Source organism: Geotrypetes seraphini, chromosome 11 (genome assembly GCF_902459505.1).
Source record: "Geotrypetes seraphini chromosome 11, aGeoSer1.1, whole genome shotgun sequence".
NCBI classification, from domain to species: Eukaryota; Metazoa; Chordata; class Amphibia; order Gymnophiona; family Dermophiidae; genus Geotrypetes; species Geotrypetes seraphini.
In genome coordinates, this window is record NC_047094.1 from 107,485,625 (window position 1) to 107,499,785 (window position 14,161).

General features: G+C 44.8%; 1 protein-coding gene across 3 annotated transcripts in view; it reads left to right on the forward strand.

The window, feature by feature from the left end:
• Nucleotides 1-14,161, forward strand: part of ATP9A (ATPase phospholipid transporting 9A (putative)) — a 175,085-nt gene that overhangs the window by 61,795 nt on the left and 99,129 nt on the right. For all 3 annotated transcript variants that reach the window (XM_033914695.1, XM_033914696.1, XM_033914694.1), the window contains exon 11: nucleotides 5,766-5,926. In XM_033914695.1, coding sequence (XP_033770586.1) covers nucleotides 5,766-5,926 — 161 coding nt within the window. The remainder of the gene's footprint in view (nucleotides 1-5,765; nucleotides 5,927-14,161) is intronic.

Below are 14,161 nucleotides of genomic sequence, written 5' to 3' on the forward strand. Positions count from 1 at the left end.
TATCCCCGGATCCTAACGCCTCATCTAATAATCTATCTTGTAATTTTACTGGGTATGTCCAGATCACCTCTTTTGTAATCCACCTAGAACCGCAAGGTATTGGCGGAATAAAAGACACTAATGTAACGTAATCCTTTATGAGACAATCCCATGAGCTCGTGTCTAGAACTATGCACTATTTTGTGTGTGTCAAAGATGCCTTTAATTGGCAGTTTTAGGACCAATACGCTCTACTACTGCCACCCGGTGGCCTAGTAAGTGTAAGAGATGTCTGGGCGGTGGAGCCCCCACACCCTCCACTCTTGACCCCCCCCCCCCCCCGCTCCTTCCACCCCCACCCCCCCCACACACACACACCAATACCTCTTTAAATTTTTGCCGGTGCAAGCAACTTATCCGGCCTGCTGTTTGCGCTGGCGTTGGCTTTCCTTCTGACATCACTTCTTGACTCTGCAACCCGAAAGTGATTTCAGAGGGGAGCCAGGCCGGCACAAGCAGCAGGCCAGAGAAGTTGCTCGTACTGGCAAAGATTTAAAGAGGTACCAAGGGGGGAAGGAGGGGGGTGAGTGTGGCGTAGGGGGGTGAAGAGGTGCCAGCGCCCGGGGTGGTCCGCCCCCACTACACCACTTCTGTCACCGCACTGCTGGCCAGCCCTTATTTCCTCCCTCTCACGCCCCCTTTCCCCTTTAGTTTCTCCTTAGAGGGATAGAGCTATATTGCCCTTTCCGCTTCAGCTCCTCGCAAGCATTATGTGAGAATGAATCGTCCAGCGCTCCAGGAGACAATCACGCTCACCCTCTCAGCCAGACTCCAGCCAACTTCAGTCATAGCCTTATCAGTACACAGAGGTGACCCATCACTCACAGAAACTCATTCCAAACTCTTTTACTAGCATTTAAAGTTCAAGTTTTCAAGTTTTATTGAATTTGATAAATCGCTTATTTCATACTAAGCGAGCAACAATTTAAAAAAAAGATGCTGTACATAGCTTTAAAAGAGGTACAAAAATACTTCTGACAGACAGTACAGACAAACTAGAAAAACAATGGGAAGGGGTAAAGTAGGTTAAAGTTACATAGTGCATTTCTCGGAAGAGAAGAAAGTGAAAATATGATAGAGGAAAAAACAATAGGATTGGGGGTTAAGAAAAATCGTATTGAGAGGTAGTTAGGAATAAAAAGAAAGAGGGATTGTTTAAAATTGTTGATTAAAAAATTAAAAGTAATAATAAGTGAAAAAGTTTTAAATATTAAAAGAAGTTTTAAAAAGGAAAGTTTTTAAGTTAGATTTAAATAGGTTCAGGTCTTTGATTTCTCTAATATATAAAGGAAGGGCATTCCAAGTAGAGAATGACACGGGGAAAAAATCTGTCCCCGTCACCGGCCCACCATCCTCTGCACCGCCCCGTCACCGCCGATCCCTTCACCGCCCCGTCACCGTCACCGCCATCCCTTTCACCGCCCCGTCACCGCCACTGCCATCCCATTCACCGCCCCGTCACCGTCCCCGCTGCATCCATATAAGCCTTTTTCCTTTCACTCCCTCCTTCCAATTTGAGCCGGGAACACTAGCGATCGCACGGTCCCCGCGGCCACAACCTGCCTGCCCGGTCGATCCTGGTGTTTGGCCGGCTCTCTCCCTTCTCCTCACCTTGGTTTGTAGGTTTTCTTTTTCGGCAACCTGCGTGCTTTCCCAGGGAGCCGCACACGCGCGGCTGCTCAGTGTTCGATCTTCTGCTCTGCTGCAACTTCCTGTTTCCGGTTGCGTCAGAGCAGAAGATCGAGGCTGAGCAGCGGCGGGTGTGCGCGGCTCTCTGGTAGCATGCGGGTCGCCGAGGAGGAGGATCTGCGGACTGGGGTGAGGAGAGGGGAGAGAGCTGGCTGGACACTGGAATCGATTGGGCGGGCGGGGTGTGAGCTGCGGGGACCGCGCGATCCTTCATGCCTCACTGCGGGGGACAAGACCATTCACCGCCCCGCGGGCGGTGAATGGCCTTGTCCCCGTCGCCGCAGCGACTGCTAGTTTTCTTCCCCGTTTTCGGCGGGTGACCCGCGGCTAAAATGCGGTGGCCGCGGGTAAACCGCCACCGTGTCATTCTCTAATTCCAAGTAAGAGGAGCCATGACTGAGAATATGTCGTGACGTCTGGTTCCAATGATCTTTAGGGATGGTACAGTAAGTATTCCTTGTGCAGTCGATCTTAGTGATCGGGACGAGCTATTCGGAATTAACAGTTGATCTATGAATATGATCGACGAAAATGATAGGAGGCTTGTGCCAGAAGACGTATGAGGAGAGACTGGAAGCCCTGAATATGTATACCCTAGAGGAGAGAAGAGACAGGGGAGATATGATGATTCAGACGTTCAAATACTTGAAGGGTATTAACGTAGAACAAAATCTTTTCCAGAGAAAGGAAAATGGTAAAACCAGAGGACATAATTTGAGGTTGAGGGGTGGTAGATTCAGGGGCAATGTTAGGAAGTTCTACTTTACGGAGAGGGTGGTGGATGCCTGAAATGCGCTCCCGAGAGAGGTGGTGGAGAGTAAAACTGTGACTGAGTTCAAAGAAGCGTGGGATGAACACAGAGGATTTAGAATCAGAAAACAATATTAAATATTGAACTAAGGCCAGTACTGGACAGACTTGCACGGTCTGTGTTTGTATATGGCCGTTTGGTGGAGGATGGGCTGGGGAGGGCTTCAATGGCTGGGAGGGAAAGTCATTATTGAGTAGAGTTTTAAATGTTAAAAGTGATATTTTATAGGTTATTCGTTGATTAATTGGAAGCCAGTGTGAGTCTATTAAAAAAGGTGTTACGTGGTCGTATTTTTTGCCGTTATGAATGATTTTAACTGCTCCCCCATGTTCACTAACAGGCTTTTAACGCCTTACGAATCCTCTAGGTCACTGAGATTCATCTCGGCAGCATCTTCCGACTATTCCCTCAATCCGGCAGCTTTTCTACGACACAACACGAAAACCCATTTTACTCGGTAGTTTGCGCCAACACTATGGAGCGCTCTTCCCAAGTTTCAAGTTGAATAAATATTTGATTAATCGCCTGTCTCGCATGCTAAGCGATTTACAATATGAAAATGGTAATTCAAGGTTAAAAATTACAAAGACGGACAAACAGAAACGAGGGGAGAAAAGGTTGAACTGCAATAAAATCAAGAAGACAGAACGAAAAGAGGAATAACAAGAGGTAGGGAGGAATTTCTTCATAGGTGCCGTTTCCTTGATGGCAAAAGCATGGCTAATGTCAGTGTTTAAAAGCGTCTTCCTGGGTGCCGGCAAGAAACTAGTTTAAATAACTTTAATATCAATCTTAAAACTTTTTTCTTCAAAGACGCTTATGAGATATACGATTGATAATGGAAAAAAAAAATACAAAGATGCTTGCTCCAGTCAGTCCCCTTCCCTGATGGTTTTTCCTGTACCTTATTGTATCTGTACCCTTTCTCCCTTCATTTCAATTTTTGTCTCGATAGTTACTTTTAGTTTTGTTTGTCTATTCCCCTGATTTTTAATTAATTTTTTTAACACTGTAACAGTGTAAACTGCTTTGGAAAGCAAAAGCGATATATCAAGACATAATAAACTTGAAACTTAATAATAATAATAATAAACCTGAGGTGACTGGAAGGATCTTTTGAAATCTTAAGTTCCGGTCAGTGGGGTGGCTTTACCACCACAATTGGCCCTGGTTAAAGCAACTATGCCTTTGCCTTCGGGGCCAATGTTCAACCCACAATACTCGGTGTTTTGTTACATGCTGGTCGCTGCTGGCTGAATTGGATATTCAGGCCCTGATTCTCTAAAAGTGCGTCCCGATTTTAGGCAGCTGTAGACGTCCTACAGCTGTCTAATCAGCCAATCAGGATGCACGTTTTTAAAAAAAAAATGCTCCCCAGGCAGGCCTGAAGGCGCCTCCGGGAGCCTAGGGAGACCCGCAAGATGCCTAAGCTCGCCTACAGGCCTTAGGCGAACTTAGGCGGCCCTACGCGTCTCCCTAGTAGAGGAAGAGACGCTTAAAATGTAGGCCAGCAAAATGCTGGTCTACATTGTAAGTAGACGCGGCCGCTATACTGATCGCGGCAAGGGATCTCCCTGCTGCAATAAAGTATAGCGGCCGCGGCCGCCTGACCCATCACCGACAGGAGGATGCCTAACTCCTCCTGTCGGAACCCCGAACCCCGGAACCCCCTCCCCCCCCCAAACTCGTAATCGCTGACAGGAGGATGCCCAACTCCTCCTGTCGGAACCCCCTCCCCCCCCAAACTCGTAATCGCCGACAGGAGGATGCCCAACTCCTCCTGTCGGAACCCCGGACCCCCCTCCCCCCCCAAACTCGTAATCGCCGACAGGAGGATGCCCAACTCCTCCTGCCGGAAAGCCCAACGACCCCCCACCCCAACTAATCTCCCTCCCCCAACTAACCTTTCAATGTTGGTCAGCTGGACGGGTCTTGCTGCCGTCCAGCCGACGGGTCTGCCTCGTGGAAATGAGACGGCACGCCCCTTCCCGGCCCATCCCCGCTAAATCTAAGGCCTGATTGGCCCAGGCTGTAGAAGCCTGGACCAATCAGGCCTTAGGCATAGCGGGTCCGCCCATCCCCACTAATCCTAAGGCCTGATTGGCCAAGGTGCCTAGCCTGGGCCAATCAGGCCTTAGATTTAGCGGGGATGGGCCGGGAAGGGGCGTGCCGTCTCATTTCCACGAGGCAGACCCGTCAGCTGGACGGCAGCAAGACCCGTCCAGCTGACCAACATTGAAAGGTTAGTTGGGGGAGGGAGATTAGTTGGGGCGGGGGGTCGTTGGGCTTTCCGGCAGGAGGAGTTGGGCATCCTCCTGTCGGCGATTACGAGTTTGGGGGGGAGGGGGGTCCGGGGTTCCGACAGGAGGAGTTGGGCATCCTCCTGTCGGCGATTATGAGTTTGGGAGGGAGGGGGGTCCGGGGTTCCAATAGGAGGAGTTGGGCATCCTCCTGTCGGCGATTACGAGTTTGGGGGGGAGGGGGCTCGGGGTTCCGACAGGAGGAGTTAGGCATTCTCCTGTCAGTGATGGGACAGGCGGCCGCAACAAACGCGGCCGCTATACATATTGCAGCAGGGAGATCCCTTGCTGCCATAAGTATAGCGGCCGCGTCTAATTTAACCTGATTCTCTAAAGACGCCGGTTACAGAATCGGCGTTTAGTATAGGATGCCTCTCCCGGGAGGCCTGCCTGGGGAGCATTTTTTTAAAAAAAACGTGCATCCCGATTGGCTGATTTGACAGCTGTAGGACGTCTACAGCTGCCTAAAATCGGGACACACTTTTGGAGAATCAGGGCCTCAGTGCTGGGCTATATCTGGCCTTGGTAGCCTCCTCTGGTTTTAGTTCTGGTCGCCCAGTTAAGATTTTCTGACAAAATGTCTAAGTCAGAGCCAGCAGGGGGCACCACATTCCATTCCAACGGCAAAGAGAAAAAGAGAGCAAGTTCCCAAAAAGGTTCTAGGTGGCGACCTGGCTTGGCCTATCGGAAAACAGTTGTGGTGAACCAAGTTAGACATTTGCCCGTGTCTCTGTGAACAACAGCTTATTGGACACTGAATACAGATGAGCTGTGGGCTTGCTTTCAAGACTAGAACACATCTCGCAGTGCGAATACCTTCTTTTGCAGCGTTTGTTCCATGTGTTTCGTAGCATGTTTTCTAAACACAGCTCTTTGGCTTGGCTTTTCTAAGTATTTTTTTAAATTATTATTTTTCTCTCTCCTAGATTGGCCTGTTTGATTTGGAAGTGAACTGTCTGACAAAAATCCTGTTCAGTGCTTTGATTATAGTCTCGCTGGTTATGGTGGCTCTTCAGCATTTCGCAGGGCGCTGGTACCTCCAGATCATCCGCTTCCTCCTCCTCTTCTCTAATATCATACCTATCAGGTGAGCAGGAGATAGCAGTCGCTCCTCTCCAATGTGGATGACGCCTACATGACCTGACTTCATGTCTCTGCGTTTAGGGTAAAGGAAATGGGATTTGATATACCGTATATACTCGAATATAAACTGGATTTTTGGGGGGCCCAAAAATTGGCCCAAAAATGGGGGGGTCCCGGTTTATATTCAGCCCAGCGCCCACCCAATCCCCTCCCAGACTTATTGCAGGCCTCCGCCGGGCCACCAGGCTCTGCACCCCTGAGAATTCATGGGAGCCATTCAGAAAGCCGTTTAGCATCAAGCAGCAGTGCCAAAGTGTGCTCGTCCTTGGTACTGCTCGGCGGCTGGAGCCGGAACTCGCAGCAGCGACCGACCGGGTTAGCAGTGGGGCAGGAGCGCGGAAAGCTTGCTCCTGCCCGCTACACCTCTGGACTACCAGGGATTCCAGTGGCAGAGGATGTACGATGGGCAGGGAGGGGGGCACAGGGTGGCGAGCCTGGCAGGGAGGGGCTGGGTGCAGAGCCTGACAGGGGTTGGAGGGAAGGGGGCTGGGTGCACAGCCTGACAGGGAAGGGAGGGGGTCCTGGGTGCAGATCCTGGCAGGGCAGGGCACTTGAATATTAAGCTGCCCGATTTATATTCAAGTCAACCATTTTTTCCTCCTTTTTGGGGGGAAAAATGGGAATCATGACTTATATTCGAGTATATACGGTACCACCTTTTCTGCTTGGTTACAATCAAAGCGGTTTACATATTTTAGACGGGTACTTATTTTATGCCTGGGGCAATGAAGTGTTAAGTGTCTTGCCCAGAGTCGCAAGGAGCTGCAGTGGGAGTCAATCTCATGACCTCAGCACCTGAGGTGGTGAGTTTGATTCCCACGTCAGCTCCTTGTGACCCTGGCCAAGTCACTTAACAGTAGTTCTTAAACCTGTCCTGGGAGACCCCCAGACAGTCGGGTTTTTGAGATATCCCTAATGAATATGCATGAGCGAGATTTGCCTATTAAGTAGGTAGCAGGCATGCAAATCTATCTCATGCATATTCATTAGGGAACCCACTTCACTAGGCCACTCCCATTTAATTCACCTTTTAACTGTACAGAGGATGGGGTCTTTGCTAGCAGCTCTGAAGGATTGCAATCCAGCTGGGTCTTCAGGATTTCTACAATGCAAATGGCATTCAATGTAGGCAGCGTATGCAAATATGTATCATGCCTATTCATTGTGAAATTGTGAAAACCCCACCAGGTTATGGTTCGCAAGCACCAGGTTTGCCTGCTCTGAGTTAGGTGTTCCATCAACAGTGATTTGATGTTTTAACTTCTTTGCAGTCCAATTGAAGGAAACACAATGCAGGCTCTAGATCAGGGGTGTCCAAAGTCCCTCCTCGAGGGCCGCAATCCAGTCGGATTTTCAGGATTTCCCCCAATGAATACGCATGAGATCTATTTGCATGCACTGCTTTCGTTGTATGCTAATAGATCTCATGCATATTCACTGGGGAAATCCTGAAAACCCGACTGGATTGCGGCCCTCGAGGAGGGACTTTGACACCCCTGCTCTAGATGTAGAGTCAGTGCTTGCTGACAAAAAGTGCCAGCTGTTTTTAATATTATTATTATTTACACCTCTGAAGGGCAACATAGTATAGGTGTTAGCTTTCTGGACACATCAGCATGTCCATGTGGAGAGTAGTGCTAAAGATGCTGGGAAAAGTATAAGCCAATTAGTATGCAAAGTTAATTGATAAGTGGGTTAAGTGGGTTCCCTGATTGGCAAAACTTAAAAACTTATTATAGCTTGTGGATCCTATGCTTCCAAACAGATCTTCTAGGACACTGGTTCCCAACCTTATCCTGGAGGACCACTAGGCCAATGCTCTAATGAATATGCATGAGAGAGATTTGCATATAATGGAAGTGACAGGCATGCAAATCTGCTCCATGCATATTCATTAGGGCTAGCCTGAAAACCCGACTGGACAGGGTTGGGAACCATTGTTCTATGGTATACATTAATTTCTGAATAAAAAACCAAAAAATAGTCTTGGAGATATTTGGAGCATGGAGATAAAGCAGTATATTTCTGCATCTCAATGGCCACAAATTTGGACTTGGAGGTTGAAATGTACAGCGTCATCATCTATGAGACAAAGTTGGTTTTTCTTGTTACATAGGATTTTTTGAACCCCAGTTCGTTTGCAAAAGTTAGACAGTTCTAAATCTAATAGATGCTGGCATTGTCATCTTGATATAGGGACTTTGGATCATCTGATATTCTAATGTCCATTGATACTTAATTTTTGGAAGTCGATATGGGGACAAATCAATGTAGTACTTGGGTCATCGATACCACTGACTTATGAAGCCATAATTTGTGGTACTCAATTACATGTTAAACCTTCTTTGGATCGCTATAAAAGCCAGTTTTTTTTAATAATGACGGAAATAGCCATCCAGATGATAACATGCAATTGGAAGAGTTATGATCAACTTAATTATACTTTCTGGTGGGCAAACTTATGTTCTAGCTACAAATATGAGAGAATGAATGCTGAAATTTGAGGATATAGTAGTGCATTTGAAAGGGTGTGGAGCCCATTGACATCATTTATTGAGTCACAATAGTTGTCATGCACTTTTTTCTTTTTTTCTGACCTCCTTACGCATCCAGGGTGGGAGGGAGGGAGATGTCATTATTATTCATTGTATCTAATTTATTGAAATTAGACATGTGGTTCTATTTTCATTAGTTAAGGGAAGGAGGGGAGTGAAAGTGTTTGTTTTTAGAAATATTTGCATATTTATAGTGCTTTTTGTTTGATTCGTTTATGTTTAAATTCACTGTATTGCACTGTTAATAATTGAAAACTAATAGAGTTATACACAAAAAATAGTATGCAAATTAATAATTTTCTTCATGTCCAAGAAGTGTCGAAGCTGTTCTGGTACAAAAAAGACATACTTGGTCCCAGCATATCTTAAAACATTTACAGGGGTAACTAAGTAGGGAATGTAGCTCCCATTTTTAATATTTCTTCTTGCATAGCTAAGAACAACTTCTTACGATCTTGAGTAGTTTTTGTTACATCTGGGTATATCCAGATTTTTTGACCCATGAAAAAATTCTGAGAGAATTGAAAATAAGCTTTCATAATTGCGTTCAAGTCCTATTCAAACACTAAGGAAATCATCAAAGTTCCGCGGTATTCAATTTCTTCTTGGGAGCTTTCTAGTATACCTGTTAAATTGTTTAAGTCGATTGATTGGGGAATATCCATTTGATTAGGAGGCAACTTTTCCAAATTCCTAGGCAGGTAATATATTTATTTACTGGTGGCAAAAGTTCAGATGAGAATTTCAAATTCTCTCTCAAGTATTTCTTAAAGGTTTCAATTGGTGTGATGAAAGCAAGTTTAGGAAAACTCAGTATATGCAAATTAAGATGCCTGTTATAATTCTCCAACTGTTCAATTTTCCTTGGTAGAAAAAAATAATATAAAAGTGCTATAGAAAATTGGGCGGTGTGTCACGTTAAGCTTTTGCCTCAGATTTATTGTGTAATTTGTTTAATTAATGGAGACCTCCTTGTCTCATTTATTTCTTGTTTCTCGCTATTGTTAATTAAGGTCTAAGAAGGGAATTCAATATTTTTCTAAATACTGAATAAGGGTTTTCCCTTCTTCAGTTCTTCTATATACAGTGTTTTTTGCTTTTTGGTTATACTAATTGTTTTTCTTGCTGTTTAAATGATCTTCCGTTTTTCTGCAACAAGTGGATTCTTGTGTATTTTATTTGAAATTATAAATTTTTAAAAAAATAGTATGCAAAGTTAAAAACTGTGGGAATTGGGACAGACTCTTTAGTAAATCTGGCCCTGTTTGTCTACTGATGGTTGTGTATCAAAATTTTTTTTTCTTAACTCTGAAACCAAAGAAATGCGACTAAACATTTTTGCCATGTAGCATTCTGAATAAATGAAATACAGTTTTAAAGCACATTCTCTTCATAAGAACATAAGAATTGCCGCCGCTGGGTCAGACCAGTGGTCCATCATGCCCAGCAGTCCGCTCACGTGGCGGCCCTCTGGTCAAAGGCCAGCGCCCTGAGACTAGCCCTACCTGAGCACGTTCCGGTTCAGCAGGAACTTGTCTAACTTTGTCTTGAATCCCTGGAGGGTATTTTCTCCTATGACAGACTCCAGAAGTGTTCCAGTTTTCTACCACTCTCTGGGTGAAGAAGAACTTCCTTACGTTTGTACGGTATCTATCCCCTTTCAATTTTAGAGAGTGCCCTCTCGTTCTCCCTACCTTGGAGAGGGTGAATAACCTGTCCTTATCTACTACAGGCTTCAAGATTCTATCCCTAGCCAGAACCTGGGGAAGAGGAGGAGGACTAGCTATGATCTTTAGAGACCACCTAAACTGCGCCGTACTCAACACCAAATCTTCTCCCAACTTAGAAATATTATCACTCTCACTAACCTCAAAGTCCCTAACCGCCTCTCTAACAACTACTTTGTTTTATGTCCCACCAAAAAAAATGGAACTTAGCCAAAGAGGACTTTGCTGAATTTTTACTAACTAATTCATTAGCAAGTCCATACAACTTATTATGTAGGGATATCAACATTCACCTAGAGCAAATAGACCAACCAGAAATATCTGACTTTTGGTTGCTTATTTCCCAACTAGGCTACTTCAAACCCTCTCCGGTCAACACCATCAAAGAGGCCATCAGTTAGACCTGGTGACATTCTCCTCCAAAGAACCAACTAACCCCAAATTCTGCTGGAAACAAGATAACTGGACAGACTCCCTATGGTCTGACCACAGACTATGTAACTTTACTATTGACAAATATCCAACAAAAACAACAAAACAAGAAACAATAAAACTCACACTACTAGAGGTAAGATCGACCCGGTAGAATTCTGGTCCCACTATGAGATCAATGCAAACCAAAACGAAGAAACAGATCAACTTATGTCCTCCTGGATTAATGACAGCACAAATATTCTGAATGAAATAGCCCCCATAAAAACCCGCAGAATAAGAACCTCAAACCTATAGGGATGGTTTGATTCAGAGCTGCTACTGCTAAAAAGGGACTTAAGAAAATCAGAAAGACTATGGATTAAATCTGGAACCCAGGAGCACAGAGCTGCTTGGAGATCAAAACTAAAAAACTACAAAAACCTCACCAAGGAAAAACGCAAAAAACTCTATGCCCAAAAAATTGGAAACGTTTCAATTAACAGTAGAAACCTTTTTAAACTGGTCAACGACTTCTACAACCTTGAGACACTCACCGACATCCGTGAAGAATCCACATTAACTGCTAACACCCTAGCAGATTTCTTTAACTCCAAGATACAAAAATTAAAATCATCGATAACTGCCCCGGTCAATCCCCACGGGTATTTTCCAATTCTCCTAGACGCAGACATATCTAAATCTGACCTAGGGTCCAGAACTGACCTAAATTGGAACCAATTCACAACCATAGACTGGCTAACCTTTAGCAAATACTACAATAAATATACCAACTCCTATTGCAGACTGGACACTTGCCCCCCAAATGTCATGAAAACTGCCTCGACCCACTTCAAAGCCAATATGTTGGCATGGGTGAACTTTTTACTCTCCACAGGAAATTTCCCAGTAGAGCAAGGCCATATCATGATAACTCCAATTATAAAAAACACAAAAGAACCATCCAACGCCCCGTCCAATTACAGACCCATCGCTAGCATCCCACTAATCACCAAAATAGCAGAAGGGGTGGTAAATGCAGAACTCGCCACATACCTAGAAAAATTCAATATCTTACACAATAACCAATCGGGCTTTCGCTCAGACCACAGCACTGAAACCATTATAGCCTCTCTACTCGATCACCTGCACGGTCTCTTTAGCCAGGGCTCTAGTGCCCTGATCTTGCAACTCGACCTGAGCAGCGCATTCGACCTAGTTGACCACACTATTCTCCTAGACTGCCTTGCTTACATCGGCATCGCAGGCCAGGTTCTCAACTGGTTCCACAGGTTCCTAAGAAATAGATCAAACAGGGTGTTTAAGAACAACACTTTCTCCTATAGCTGGGACAACTCCTGTGGGGTTCCACAGGGCTCCCCCCTGTCTCCCACCCAGTTTAATGTCTATCTCATCTCCTTGGAAAACCTCCTGTAAAGCCTCAAGCTCAAATTCTTCATCTATGCAGACGACATTACAATAGTCATCCCACTAACCAGTTTCACACCAGAGTTGCTTAACTCGCTATCAAGCTTACTTAATCAGATAGAACTCTGGATGTTATCCTATAGATTAAAATTAAACTCTGATAAAACTAAATTCTTCCTAGCTACCCCCAACGACAAAATCAAAGACACCACAATACAAGTGAATGGATCGTATTTCCCCCTAGAACAAACCTTAAAAGTACTGGGAGTCACCTTAGACAAACATCTATCCCTTGAGAAACACACGGATCTTACAGTCAGGAAAAGCATCTCGGTGCTCTGGAAACTCCACACCATAAAAAAAATACTTCGACGACACCTCATTTCGCTTGATAGTACAATCCTCCATTCTCAGCATCCTGGATTATTGCAACATCATTTACTTAGGACCCACGAAGAAAACCATCAGGAGACTAAAATTGATTTAGAACACAGCCGTCCGCCTTATATTTGGCTTGAACAAATGGGAACACGTCACCCCCTTCTGCCATAAATAGCATTGGTCACCATTCGAATCCAGAGTCATATTCAAGTTCGCTTGCTTCTGCTACAAAACAGTATTTGGTATATCCCCAAGTTACCTCAACCCTCACTTCAATTTAAATTACAGCAATAAAACTCCCGCAGGATTCATCTGTTTGCCTTCCCCTCCCTAAAATTATGCCATTTCAAAAGGTTCCTTGACAAAACCTTCTCCTTCCAGGCGGCCAAACTTAACCCTTGGCTAGCCCAAATTATGCTCTATGCCCCCACCTACCTCGACTTCAGAAAACAACTCAAAACACACTTATTTCACGGATAGAACCCTTAACACACCTTCTTCTACTTCTCTCACCCCTCCCACCAATGATCTGGAATCTCCACCTACTTCTTCTTTTTACATTCCTAACTTGTTAACTTCAATGACTTGCACCTTATTGTACATTCCTAATCTTGTTAACTTCAAGGACTTGCTCCTTCCTATCATGTTAACTTCAAAGACCTCATTGTTTGTAACTTTGGATTAACTGATGTAAACCGCCTAGAACTCCCTGGGTATGGCGGTATACAAAAATAAAGTTGTTGTTATTATTATTACTAAGTCTATTCCCTTCAGCATTTTGAATGTTTCGATCATGTCCCCTCTCAATCTCCTTTGTTTGAGGGAGAAAAGGCCCAGTTTCTCTAATCTTTCACTGTACGGCAACTCCTCCAGCCCCTTAACCATCTTAGTCGCTCTTTGGGATACACACAGTTAAAATTCAGTTACTACCTAGGAACCAGTGACTCGGACTTCTTTCATTTTGAAGCACTTTGTGAAGTAAAAACCCTGCAGAAACAAGGACACTCAAAATCTGTGTGTACGATACTTGATGGATGTGTGTAAGATATTTGATTGATGGTGGTGATGATCCTAAAATTAACCGTGGCCTTGATGTAGAGGCTTATGTCACTTTCTTGGCAAATAAGATGAATAGTGTGTTCGATGCAGATGTTTCGTCGTTAAATGCTGAGTTGCCCATAGGAACATAAGAAATACCTTCACCGAATCAGTTCTTTAGTCCATCTAGTCCAGTGACCCGCACACGCGGAGGCCAATCTAGGTGTTCCCTGATGAAGACTTAGGTGTTCCCTGATGAAGACCTTATTTTCCCGTATCCCTCAATGTGATTTGCAAGGAGGTGTGCATCCAACTTGCACTTGAATCCCATAATGGAGGTTTCTGTCACTGCCTCCTCCTGGAGAGCATTCCAAGCGTCCACCACTCGCTGTGTAAAACAGAACTTTCTGACATTTGTACTGGGCCTGTCGCCCCTCAATTTCAGTCTATGACCTCTCGTCCGAGTCACATTTGACAATGTCAATAATGATGCTTCTTGCTCTATTTTGTCAAAACCTTTTAGTATTTTAAAAGTCTCTATCATATCCCCTCTCAGTCTTCTCTTCTCAAGGGTGAACAAGCTTAGTTTTCTGAGGTGGTCTTTGTAGCTCAAATTTCCCATACCTTTTACTAGCTTTG